Source organism: Loxodonta africana, chromosome 12 (genome assembly GCF_030014295.1).
Source record: "Loxodonta africana isolate mLoxAfr1 chromosome 12, mLoxAfr1.hap2, whole genome shotgun sequence".
Taxonomy (NCBI): Eukaryota; Metazoa; Chordata; class Mammalia; order Proboscidea; family Elephantidae; genus Loxodonta; species Loxodonta africana.
Window position 1 is genome coordinate 5,723,739 of NC_087353.1, and position 12,282 is coordinate 5,736,020.

Below are 12,282 nucleotides of genomic sequence, written 5' to 3' on the forward strand. Positions count from 1 at the left end.
CTACTCTGTCCTATAAAGTCGCTATGAGCCAGAATCAACTCAATGGCAACGGGTTTGGGTTTTTTTTTGGGTTTTTTATACAAACTAAGATCTTCCCGTGGGTCGAGGACTTAAACAAACGTGGCAAAAAAAGCCTATGTGAAATTAGACTACAACTGCAGGGAAGTGAATTTGTAAATCTAAAGCTGCAGTATAGCCTTGCAAGTGAACTGCTTTCATGATGTACGATGCATCATTTTTTCATAACATAGCTTTGCCCATCCACAGATGAGCACAAATAAAAATATCTGTAATTATTCTGAGCTTTTATTACTATTACCTAAAAAAAAACACTGCTTTTTTAAAGTACGATTAAGCTAAGAGAGTTATTCTCCATCTATTTGAGGTCCCAGGTCCATCTGAGAATCTAATGGATCTATGAATCTTTTTCCTGAAAACACGCACATACAGACAGATAATTCAAGCCTTGCATATAATTTTTACCTGAAGTTCTAAAAGAAACCTCAAACCCACTGCTGTCGAGTCCATTCCTACTCACAATGACACTACAGGACAGAGTAGAACTGTCCCAAAGGGTTTCCAAGGCTGTAATTTTTACGGAAGCAGACAGCCCCATCTTTCTCCCTTGGAGCAGCTGGTAGGTTCGAATCGCCGACCTTTTGGTTACAGCCAAGCACTTTATCCACTGTGTCACAATGGTTCCTCTTGAAGATCTCCATCAACCCCTAATTAAGATCTCTGGCCATAAGAATTATTAACATTCCAAAAAAAAAGTAGTGATAAATGGCTGAAATCAACTGATGGCTTATTAGTATAAAACAAAATTAATTCAGGATAGAGTTGGAAAAAAAAATCTCTCTCCACCTTGTTTAGGTATCTTTCATTTATGGCTTTTGCTATCTGTTTAATTTCACAGCGTTGATCAGCATCCCTTTTCCTTTCATTTAATTTCTCCGCTAATGTTTCAAGCTCTGTGAGCGCCATCTGAAGAGGAAGCCTGTCAGGATGTCCCTTGGACGTATTCTTCAACATATCCTTTGAGAAACAAGGAAAAATGGTAGACGTGTGATTTCTGATGTCGAGGGGAGTGGACGGTTATCACATGCAAGCTTCCAGCCTCCAACAATTGCATCATTCAGAAACTGACAAGTGGAAAGAGGGCAATGACATCAGCTGCTTCTCACGAAACAAATTAGGCACTTTGGAAAGGATGCTAAGCTATGTGAATCACGATTTGGCTGAACATTTGAATAGCTCCTTTTGCGAAAACAAAATTGACTTATTAAATGGCACTGCTAATGGAAAAAAAAGCCAGCGTTTTATAATAAAGAACACTATAAATACTAACATGCCACAGTCTTGGAAACAGTTTACTCTCTCTAACTATGCTCAAGACGACAACCAAATTGATTTCTTGATTCGAGTCGGACCAGTGGATCCGTGCATAGGCGTGTCCGGCTATGTTTTTAATATTTATTTTTTTATATTTTTTGGCGAAGATACACGGCAAAACGTAGGTCAGTTTGACAATTTCTAAATATACAATTCAGGGACGCTGGTTACATTCCTCAAGTTGTGCCACCTTTGCAGATATCCTTTTCTAAACTGTTTCACCATGAGCAACACCAACTCACTGCCCTCTAAGCTTCTCCCAGCTATTTGTTCAAAGAGATCAGTTTCCAAATATGAAATGTGCAGCAGTTTTGTTGTGCCAGCTACTGTACCCGTGCTTTTGACTCACACATCAGGATCTCACTCTTACGATGGCTACCTCGAGTCCCCCCCTCCTCCCCGAATGCCATACTAAAAAAGGGAATCTGACACAACTGCGTGATGCACTCAGAGTTTTCTGCAGCTCTGATCCATCAGATAAGCAAGGAGAGCTTTTAGGAGGTTGCATGGTACAAAATGATGATAATGATCGTAAATAAGGAGATTTATTAAATAAAATGTTAAAATAGTGAATAAAGTTCAAAGAGCAACACGTATGCGAAAGTCATCTTGATTTTATACAGAGCTTTGTCTTTTTCAACCTGCTTTCACATATAATATGCTGACATTTGTTGAAGGAGAGGGCAAAAGTGAATTTGAAACTTCCTTTTTCAGAATTAAATAGGGCTCCATATCTTGCCTACTGAATTTTATAAGAGCCACGCAGCAATGGAATTCAACAGTGCCCCCAACTTCATAAATATTTTTTAATAATCTGATAAGAACACAGCATAAATGATTATGTTTCCGGTGGAATGGGTAACAATACACTATTCTGTATGTCTGTTTCCCTATGAATCATACCAAGTTTTATCAAAACAAAAATGGATAAAACTAATCCCAGTGCCAACATTACACACCGCTGGTGAGTACAAGAGAATCAGACCGCTATAAACAGTACAGGCATCACGCATGTGCAAAGCTGAGCAACTCCAGAGTGAAGAACCACCACTCTCTCCTCCGGCATTCTGCACGAGCTTAGCAGCCTCCATCAGCAAAGCCACACGAGATGAGAGTGGAGTTTAACGCATTTATTTGTTGCCAAACGTTATTACTTATTTTTGTGCAATGTAGAAGAGAAACTGCTAGTCAGGATAAAGTACCACAAAGGTCACACAGCAGATGGATGTTTCTGGACCATTTGTTAGAAACAGACAGACCCAGAGAAGCCAGGGGTTGAGTCAGCTTTACCTCATGTTATGCAGAATAGTCGTGATATAGCAACTACAGGTGAAAAGGTCAGAGGAGAGCTAACTTTGACAAGGTGCTGCTGTTAGGACCTTAAAGCACAGCCAAGGAGCAGCTAGTAAGACTGCCTGATTATTCACGGGAAGCGGTAGAAAAGGCAAACAAGAATAGGCTAAAATAAACTAGCCTTCCATGCTATCCCCACCCTGCCCACCCTATACCCATTGCCACTGAGTCGATTCCAACTCATAGCAACCCTGTAAGACAGAGCAGAACTGCCCCACAGAGTTTCCAAGGAGTGGCTAGTAAATTCGAATTGCCAACCTTTTGGTGAACAGCCAATCTCTTAACCACTGCGCCACCAGGGCTCCCTCCTGCCCTCCCCAGCCAGGAGGAATTTAGCAGAACTTTGGAGGGATGGTGCATGCTTGCCAGTTCTCTTCCAGGCTGCCTCCTCACCCTTAATAATTCAAGTGCCTGCGTACATCATCATCTGGGGAGACGGTGCCTCTGCTCACGTCCACAGGGTATTCCAGGCTTAGAATCTCCCTTTCTCTTATTTCAGCACTGCGTTTTCTAAAGTAACGCGGGCCCACCTTTTTCTGCCTCCAAAGAATGCTCTAAGGCATACCAGCAATTAACTAATTGCATATGGCAAAAAAGTGGTCGTGAGAGAAAACCCTTCATACAAATCTGGGATCCCCTGTTCCATTTCTGGGAGACATCAGATTAGGCTGCAGACTGTTATCTGCTCAAGGGGTGAACATGTCATTTATGGAAAACTCTAACAAAATCTTAAGAAGGCACTCCAGGTGGGAAGGGGAGGAAAAGGAAAGAAAAAATTACATATGAACTAACCTAAAATTATACATGAACTAATCTAAGGGTAACAATTTCGAAGAACTTCCTGTAAAGCATTTTAAATGGAAGTGCTTTAAAGCCAAGATTCTTGAGTCTATTACAACTGGAATTCAGAGTTTATGAGCTCCTACCTATCCCTTCCTCAGCGAATTTACTTACAGGGAAGTGGTAAAAAGAAAACAATTTAAAGTTCTTACAAGGACCAATTTTTTTTAAATGCTGAACAATGTAATAAAAACTCGTTGCCCCTGAGTTGATTCCAACTCACACTGACCCTACAGGGCAGAGCAGAACTGTCCCATAGGGTTCCCACGGAGAAGCTGGTAGATTCGAACCAATAATATAATTAAAAATATATGCCACCAGGGCTCCAACAATATAATTAAACAAAAAACCAAACTCATTGCCATCGAGTCGATTCCGACTCATAGCCACCCTATAGGACAGAGTCTAATTGCACCACAGAGTTTCCAAGGATTGCCTGGTGGATTCAAACTGCAGGCCTCTGTCTAGCAGCCGTAGCTCTTAACCACTACGCCACCAAGGTTTCCAATAATATAAAAGGTAGGTCATTTATGTCCTCAGTGCTTCAGTCAGCTGCCCTCCTCCTGATGGCACTGACAGTTATCACTCAGGTGTTGGATCTGGAGCCTGACAACCCAGTTGGAATTTTAGCACTTCTACTATTTTTTTTTTTTTTTACTATCTAGCTGTGTCGCCTTGGACAAAACATTAACGTTTATGAGGCCCAGTTTATAATTCATGAAGAAGAAATAACACTTTCCTTTCCAGAACTAAAAAAAAAAAAAAAAAAAATTTTTTTTAGTTTTTCCAGAACTTTTTTAAAAGAATAATGGAAACAAAAGAGTTGCATACATTTTAAAGAGCTACCCAAATACTAAGTGGAATCACGTGACTCTTCTTGATGTTCACTGGTGAACCGTCTGGTGGAGAATCCTAAGGTTGTTCTCTGCCGCTTTTGCTTGCTTTTTGTTCTGTTTCCAACGATCTATCCTCACCATTTCTGTCTAAAAATATATATATTTTGAAAAATACCCAGCCAAAATATTTGCCATTATTTTATTAACACTTAACCAAAAGCTAACAAGCTAGTTTAAAAATTAAGCCCAAATTTAATGAAGTAAAAAAAAAAAAAAAACACAAACTATTCTGGTATGTCACAAAAGTCAACAATTTTCGTGTTCCCGCCAGTTAGTACTTGTAGCAGACGCCGACACCAGCACTAATTGAAGCATTTACTAATACATTACTAAAATTATAACTCTTGTCACTCTGAGGACTAAGGTGCATCGACAGAAGTCATGCTGTGCTAAACTGCCTTACGTGCAAGTGAAAGCTAGACAGTGAATACGGAACACTGAAGGAGAACTGACGCATCTGAATTATGGTATTGCCAAAGAATACTGAATATACCACGGAGTGCCGGAAGAACAAACGAACTGGTCTTGGAAGAAGTACAGCCAGAATGCTCCTGAGAAGAGAAGATGGTGAGACTTTGTCTCACTTATTTTGGACCTGTTATCAGGAGGAACCAGTCCCTGGAGAAGGACGGCAGGCTCGGTAAAGTAGAGGGTCAGCAAAAAGAGAAGACCCTCAATGAGATGGGTTGACACAGTAGCTGCAACAATGGGCTCGAACACAGCAACGACTGTGAGGATGGCCTTCTGTTTCCTTCTGTCGCACATGCGGTCTCTACGAGTCAGAACTGACTCAACGGCACCCAACGACAATAGCAGTACAATAACTCGTGCACTGCTGGTTCACACAAGTGCCTGTGTCCCTGTTATAGCGCATGAGCTTGCTGGCTACGGGAACAAGAATGTCCAGAACACACGTGACAACTTTCCACTGAGGCACGTCCAGTTCCGGCCCCTCCCCAGGCCCGGCCTCACGGGGCTAGCAGTCTTGTGAATGTGGAAGCTCAGCAGCTGCATCAAGTTTAGGATTAGACTCTCAGCCGACCACCCTGCCCGACCCTTCCCACTAGGACCTTACGTGACCTGACTGGAGAAGAAATGAGGAGCAGGGGTGAGAGGGTGCTGTCTACAGAAGGAGACAGTCATGCTTGGAAATGTGAAAACAAACACAAGTTTAAAATGGATTACAGAGAAACTGGATGAATGGTCTGACTAAACCCAGAATAACGTTATTTACCTGGAGCAGAAGAATGAACTGTGGAAATCTCTGTATTGGTTTCATCATCAAACTATAGAGTGTGATTCGATCTGGACTTGATTCCTGGCACTGCTGCAATGAGAAAGCTTAGCTGTTGACTCGTATTTCAAGATGGCAATCATTCTCCCCAGTCTTGAAGGTTGTTTACTCATCGCAACAAATACAAGATTCAGGAGAGAATTAACCAGATAGTAAGACCCCACATCTTGTCCTCTTTACGAAGGCATTGGGTCTAACCCTATGAGGAAATTTCAGCATAATTTGTGTCAAGATACTTTCTACGTCTGTTGTAATAGTCATTGATTGTGTTGTGAAATGGCCAAATCTCACTACTGTAGGCTTAACTGTGGGTAGGAAAAAGTCACCTCACAGTGACTCCAGGTGGTGACACTGGATGTTTATGTACTGGCTGGAAAGTCTGCCGCCAGGAGAGGTTAGCAGCCCCTTCTGTTGCTTTTTATTTTTCTTAATTTGGTTGCCATGGACTCCACTTTGAGTCCATGGCAACCTCATGTACACGCCACAGGATTTTCAATGGCTGACTGTTTTTCAGAAGATCTCCAGGCCTTTCTTCCGAGGAGCCTCTGGATGGAATGAACCTCCAACCTTTCTGTTAACAGTGAAGCACGTTAACCATTTGCACCCCTGGAGACCCTACTTCTGAAAAACCATCCCACCAAAAACCCTGTGAAGCACAGTTCTACTCTGACACACGTGGAGTTGCCATAAGTCAGAGTCAACAGACGGCAGCTGGTTTTCTGCTCCTCCAGCAGAAGAAACCCCAGTGCCTCAGGTCTCTCTTCTGGAAGGAGAGCAACCAGAGGAGTACTTCCACCCACCTCACCCAGCATCTCAGGAGATGTGCAATTATGTCTGAGGCAAAGACCTGTGAATCCGACCCCGAGGTTGCACTCTCAGGGTGTCCAGTCCATTTCAACTAAGGAGGCTGGGTAGTGCAGAAGAAAGGAAACCAACTGAGACGAGCACTGGCTACTCAGCTCTGCCGGGTATCAGCTGTGTGAACCACGCAAGTAATTTAACCTCTTTTGGCAGCTCAACTTCCTTAACTATCAATAGGGACTAAAAACATCTAGCTTCCAACGTTGCTGGGAGAATTATGTGAGGTAATGGTGGTAGTGGAGAGGGTGATGGTGGTGGTGACAGTGGTGGTGGCGGTGGTGGAGGTGGTGGAGGTGGTGGTGGTGGTGGTGGAGGTGGTGGTGGTGGTGGAGGCGGAGGTGGTGGTAGAGGTGGTGGTGGTGGTGGGGGTGGTGGAGACGGTGGTGGTGGAGGTGGTGGTGGGGGTGGTGGTGGGGGTGGTGGAGACGGTGGTGGTGGAGGTGGTGGTGGGGGTGGTGGTGGGGGTGGTGGTGGGGGTGGTGGAGACGGTGGTGGTGGAGGTGGTGGTGGAGGTGGTGGAGATGGTGGTGGTGGAGGTGGTGGTGGTGGAGGTGGTGGAGGTGGAGGTGGTGGAGGTGGTGGAGGCGGAGGTGGTGGTAGAGGTGGTGGTGGTGGTGGTGGAGGTGGTGGAGGCGGAGGTGGTGGTAGAGGTGGTGGTGGTGGTGGGGGTGGTGGAGACGGTGGTGGTGGAGGTGGTGGTGGAGGTGGTGGTGGGGGTGGTGGAGATGGTGGTGGTGGAGGTAGTGGTGGTAGTGGTGGTGGAGGTGGTGGAGGTGGTGGAGGCGGAGGTGGTGGTAGAGGTGGAGGTGGTGGTGGGGGTGGTGGAGATGGTGGTGGTGGAGGTGGTGGAGGTGGTGGGGGTGGTGGAGGTGGTGGAGGCGGAGGTGGTGGAGGCGGAAGTGGTGGTAGAGGTGGTGGAGGTGGTGGTGGTGGAGGCGGAGGTGGTGGTGATGGAGGTGCAGGCGGAGATGGAGGTGGTGGAGGTGGAGATGGTGGTGGTGGTGGGGGAAGTGGTGGTGGTGGAGGCGGAGGTGGTGGTGGTGGAGGTGGTGGTGCAGGTGGAGGTGGTGGAGGTGGTGGTGGAGGCGGAGGTGGAGGCGGAGGTGGTGGTGGAGGCGGAGGTGGTGGTGATGGAGGTGCAGGCGGAGATGGAGGTGGTGGAGGTGGTGGTGGAGATGGTGGTGGTGGAGGTAGTGGTGGTGGAGGTGGTGGAGGTGGTGGAGGCGGAGGTGGTGGTAGAGGTGGTGGTGGTGGTGGTGGAGGTGGTGGAGGCGGAGGTGGTGGTAGAGGTGGAGGTGGTGGTGGGGGTGGTGGAGACGGTGGTGGTGGAGGTGGTGGTGGGGGTGGTGGAGATGGTGGTGGTGGAGGTAGTGGTGGTGGAGGTGGTGGAGGCGGAGGTGGTGGTAGAGGTGGTGGTGGTGGGGGTGGTGGAGACGGTGGTGGTGGAGGTGGTGGTGGTGGAGGTGGTGGAGGTGGAGGTGGTGGTAGAGGTGGAGGTGGTGGTGGGGGTGGTGGAGACGGTGGTGGTGGAGGTGGTGGAGGTGGTGGTGGGGGTGGTGGAGATGGTGGTGGTGGAGGTAGTGGTGGTGGAGGTGGTGGAGGCGGAGGTGGTGGTAGAGGTGGAGGTGATGGTGGGGGTGGTGGAGATGGTGGTGGTGGAGGTGGTGGAGGCGGAGGTGGTGGTAGAGGTGGTGGAGGTGGTGGTGGTGGAGGCGGTGGTGATGGTGGAGGTGGTGGAGGCGGAGGTGGTGGTGGAGGTGGTGGAGGTGGAGATGGTGGTGGTGGTGGGGGAAGTGGTGGTGGTGTAGGCGGAGGTGGTGGTGGTGGAGGTGGTGGTGCAGGTGGAGGTGGTGGAGGTGGTGGTGGAGGCGGAGGTGGAGGCGGAGGTGGAGGCGGTGGTGGAGGCGGAGGTGGTGGTGATGGAGGTGCAGGCGGAGATGGAGGTGGTGGAGGTGGAGATGGTGGTGGTGGTGGGGGAAGTGGTGGTGGTGGAGGCGGAGGTGGTGGTGGTGGAGGTGGTGGTGCAGGTGGAGGTGGTGGAGGTGGAGGCGGAGGTGGAGGCGGAGGTGGAGGCGGAGGTGGTGGTGGAGGCGGAGGTGGTGGTGATGGAGGTGCAGGCGGAGATGGAGGTGGTGGAGGTGGTGGTGGAGATGGTGGTGGTGGAGGTAGTGGTGGTGGAGGTGGTGGAGGCGGAGGTGGTGGTAGAGGTGGTGGTGGTGGTGGTGGAGGTGGTGGAGGCGGAGGTGGTGGTAGAGGTGGAGGTGGTGGTGGGGGTGGTGGAGACGGTGGTGGTGGAGGTGGTGGAGGTGGTGGTGGGGGTGGTGGAGATGGTGGTGGTGGAGGTAGTGGTGGTGGAGGTGGTGGAGGCGGAGGTGGTGGTAGAGGTGGTGGTGGTGGGGGTGGTGGAGACGGTGGTGGTGGAGGTGGTGGTGGTGGAGGTGGTGGAGGTGGAGGTGGTGGTAGAGGTGGAGGTGGTGGTGGGGGTGGTGGAGACGGTGGTGGTGGAGGTGGTGGAGGTGGTGGTGGGGGTGGTGGAGATGGTGGTGGTGGAGGTAGTGGTGGTGGAGGTGGTGGAGGCGGAGGTGGTGGTAGAGGTGGAGGTGATGGTGGGGGTGGTGGAGATGGTGGTGGTGGAGGTGGTGGGGGTGGTGGAGGTGGTGGGGGTGGTGGAGGTGGTGGTGGAGGTGGTGGAGGTGGTGGAGGCGGAGGTGGTGGTAGAGGTGGTGGAGGTGGTGGTGGTGGAGGCGGTGGTGATGGTGGAGGTGGTGGAGGCGGAGGTGGTGGTGGAGGTGGAGATGGTGGTGGTGGTGGCGGAAGTGGTGGTGGTGGAGGCGGAGGTGGTGGTGGTGGAGGTGGTGGTGCAGGTGGAGGTGGTGGAGGTGGTGGTGGAGGCGGAGGTGGTGGTGGAGGCGGAGGTGGTGGTGATGGAGGTGCAGGCGGAGGTGGAGGTGGAGATGGTGGTGGTGGTGGGGGAAGTGGTGGTGGTGGAGGCGGAGGTGGTGGTGGTGGAGGTGGTGGTGCAGGTGGAGGTGGAGGTGGTGGAGGTGGTGGTGGAGGCGGAGGTGGAGGCGGAGGTGGTGGTGGAGGCGGAGGTGGTGGTGATGGAGGTGCAGGCGGAGATGGAGGTGGTGGAGGTGGTGGTGGAGATGGTGGTGGTGGAGGTAGTGGTGGTGGAGGTGGTGGAGGTGGAGGTGGTGGAGGCGGAGGTGGTGGTAGAGGTGGTGGTGGAGGTGGTGGAGGTGGAGGTGGTGGAGGCGGAGGTGGTGGTAGAGGTGGTGGTGGTGGAGGTGGTGGTGGGGGTGGTGGAGATGGTGGTGGTGGAGGTAGTGGTGGTGGAGGTGGTGGTGGTGGTGGGGGTGGTGGAGACGGTGGTGGTGGAGGTGGTGGTGGGGGTGGTGGAGATGGTGGTGGTGGAGGTAGTGGTGGTGGAGGTGGTGGAGGTGGTGGAGGCGGAGGTGGTGGTAGAGGTGGAGGTGGTGGTGGGGGTGGTGGAGATGGTGGTGGTGGAGGTGGTGGAGGTGGTGGGGGTGGTGGAGGTGGTGGGGGTGGTGGGGGTGGTGGAGGTGGTGGGGGTGGTGGGGGTGGTGGAGGTGGTGGGGGTGGTGGAGGTGGTGGTGGAGGTGGTGGAGGTGGTGGAGGCGGAGGTGGTGGTAGAGGTGGTGGAGGTGGTGGTGGTGGAGGCAGTGGTGATGGTGGAGGCGGAGGTGGTGGTGGAGGTGGTGGAGGTGGAGATGGTGGTGGTGGTGGGGGAAGTGGTGGTGGTGGAGGCGGAGGTGGTGGTGGTGGAGGTGGTGCTGCAGGTGGAGGTGGTGGAGGTGGTGGTGGAGGCGGAGGTGGTGGTGGAGGCGGAGGTGGTGGTGGAGGCGGTGGTGGTGGTGGAGGTGGTGGTGGAGGTGGAGGTGGTGGTGGTGGAGGTGGAGGTGGTGGTGGAGGTGGTGGTGGGGGAGGCGGTGGAGGTGGAGGTGGTGGTGGAGGTGGAGGTGGTGGTGGTGGAGGTGGTGGTGGGGGAGGCGGTAGAGGTGGTGGTGGGGAGGTGGTGGTGCAGGCGGAGGTGGTGGTGGTGGAGGTGCTGGAAGTGGTGGTGCAGGAGGTGGTGGTGGTGGAGGCGGAGGTGGTGGTGCAGGCGGAGGCGGTGGAGGTGGTGGTGGGGGAGGCGGTGGAAGTGGTGGTGGGGGAGGCGGTGGAGGTGGAGGTGGTGGTGGAGGTGGAGGTGGAGGTGGTGGTGGAGGTGGAGGTGGAGGTGGTGGTGCAGGCGGAGGTGGTGGAGGTGGTGGTGGGGGAGGCGGTGGAGGTGGTGGTGGGGGAGGCGGTGGAGGTGGAGGTGGTGGTGGAGGTGGAGGTGGTGGTGGTGGAGGTGGTGGTGGGGGAGGCGGTGGAGGTGGTGGAGGCGGTAGAGGCCGAGGTGGTGGTGGTGTGTGTAAAGACAGGCAGAGAGCACATGGTAGGATTCCTGTCACGTGGTAAGGTCATCAGCAGGCACTGTTGTCACTGCCAAGGTTGAAATCTTCCTTATCGTCATCAGCAGAAAGACCACAACAAAACCCTCAGAACAAATGAATTTTTAATTCATTTAGAATTTTTTTTCCCCAAGAGAAAGAAATGCTGTAAGTCCAAAGTACACAGAGTACCACAGCTCTTCAAAGTTGGGAACTGATTTAATAATTTGCAAACCTTTACTGGCCACCTACTATGTTCTAACCATTGCAGGAATCACTGTACTAAATAATAAAGAAGGAGCAAAAAAGGTTGGCTTTAATAAAACATTGTTGTTGGCCGGAACACTGGGCCCAGGTTCACTCACCCCAGGTAACAGAAGATTCCAAGAACACAGTTCAAGAAACAAGAAGGCACTTTGTTCCAAGGTTTTATAATGCAAATTAGAGCCTCATGCAAATGCGACTCTGAGCTACCGCGGAGGGTGACAGCTTCTGAAGGAGAATTTTAATTTGGTTCAAATGTGCGGCAAACTTTCCTGCCATATTTACATCTCAGGATTTGATACGTGTCTATGACCGGGAAAAGGCGCTGCCAGCTGATTAAACAGCATACGTCAACGCTCATTAGGAGCTTTTTTCAAAGGAGGTGAGGGAAACATTCTTCATAACTTCAAAGTCAGACAATCTCCGAGGCAGGTCATCAGTTACCTCCACTTCACACCAGAGGAGAAAAAAGCACATGTCCCTACCAGCTGTGGTGGCTTATCCTTAGAGGCATGCCCTTCCGGTCTGGCTCATTGCTCTGACCCCAAAGAGGCCCTTTAACCAACTCAGAACCTAAATCCTTTGTTTCTGTTATTTCTAGTATCATGCTGAAGAACAGTAAGAAAAAGGCAACATTCCTTGGGGTTCTGACCTTAATTTTCTGTCTGTCTGTCACTATATCTACCCAGCAGGGGCCAACTCAGTGGCTACCTAACAAGGCAACATAACGACTTAAAATGATATACTTTTAATGACAGCATATAAAAGTTATTTTCAGAAGGCTATGCTACAGCCTAACATTCATCTTCATTTGTAGCATTAATCCAATACCAGGGCTTGTTGGCACTGAGGTCTTGACAATAAATAGCACTATACATTTAGAGGCAACGTTTGGTGACGCTTCATTATCAAGCAGTTTGCCGTGAAACCTATCAGAGAATGTTAA

At 50.8% G+C, this 12,282-nt stretch overlaps 1 protein-coding gene across 5 annotated transcripts in view; it reads right to left on the reverse strand.

Annotated features, from left to right (window-relative positions):
* ARHGEF10 (Rho guanine nucleotide exchange factor 10) overlaps window positions 1-12,282 on the reverse strand; it is a 178,707-nt gene that overhangs the window by 83,116 nt on the left and 83,309 nt on the right. For 4 of the 5 annotated variants that reach the window (XM_010591874.3, XM_010591873.3, XM_023550379.2 and 1 more), the window contains 2 exons: window positions 5,716-5,808; window positions 865-1,035 (listed from right to left, as the gene is read on the reverse strand). In XM_010591874.3, coding sequence (XP_010590176.1) covers window positions 865-1,035; window positions 5,716-5,808 — 264 coding nt within the window. The remainder of the gene's footprint in view (window positions 1-864; window positions 1,036-5,715; window positions 5,809-12,282) is intronic. The other variant, XM_010591875.3, reaches the window with a different exon arrangement.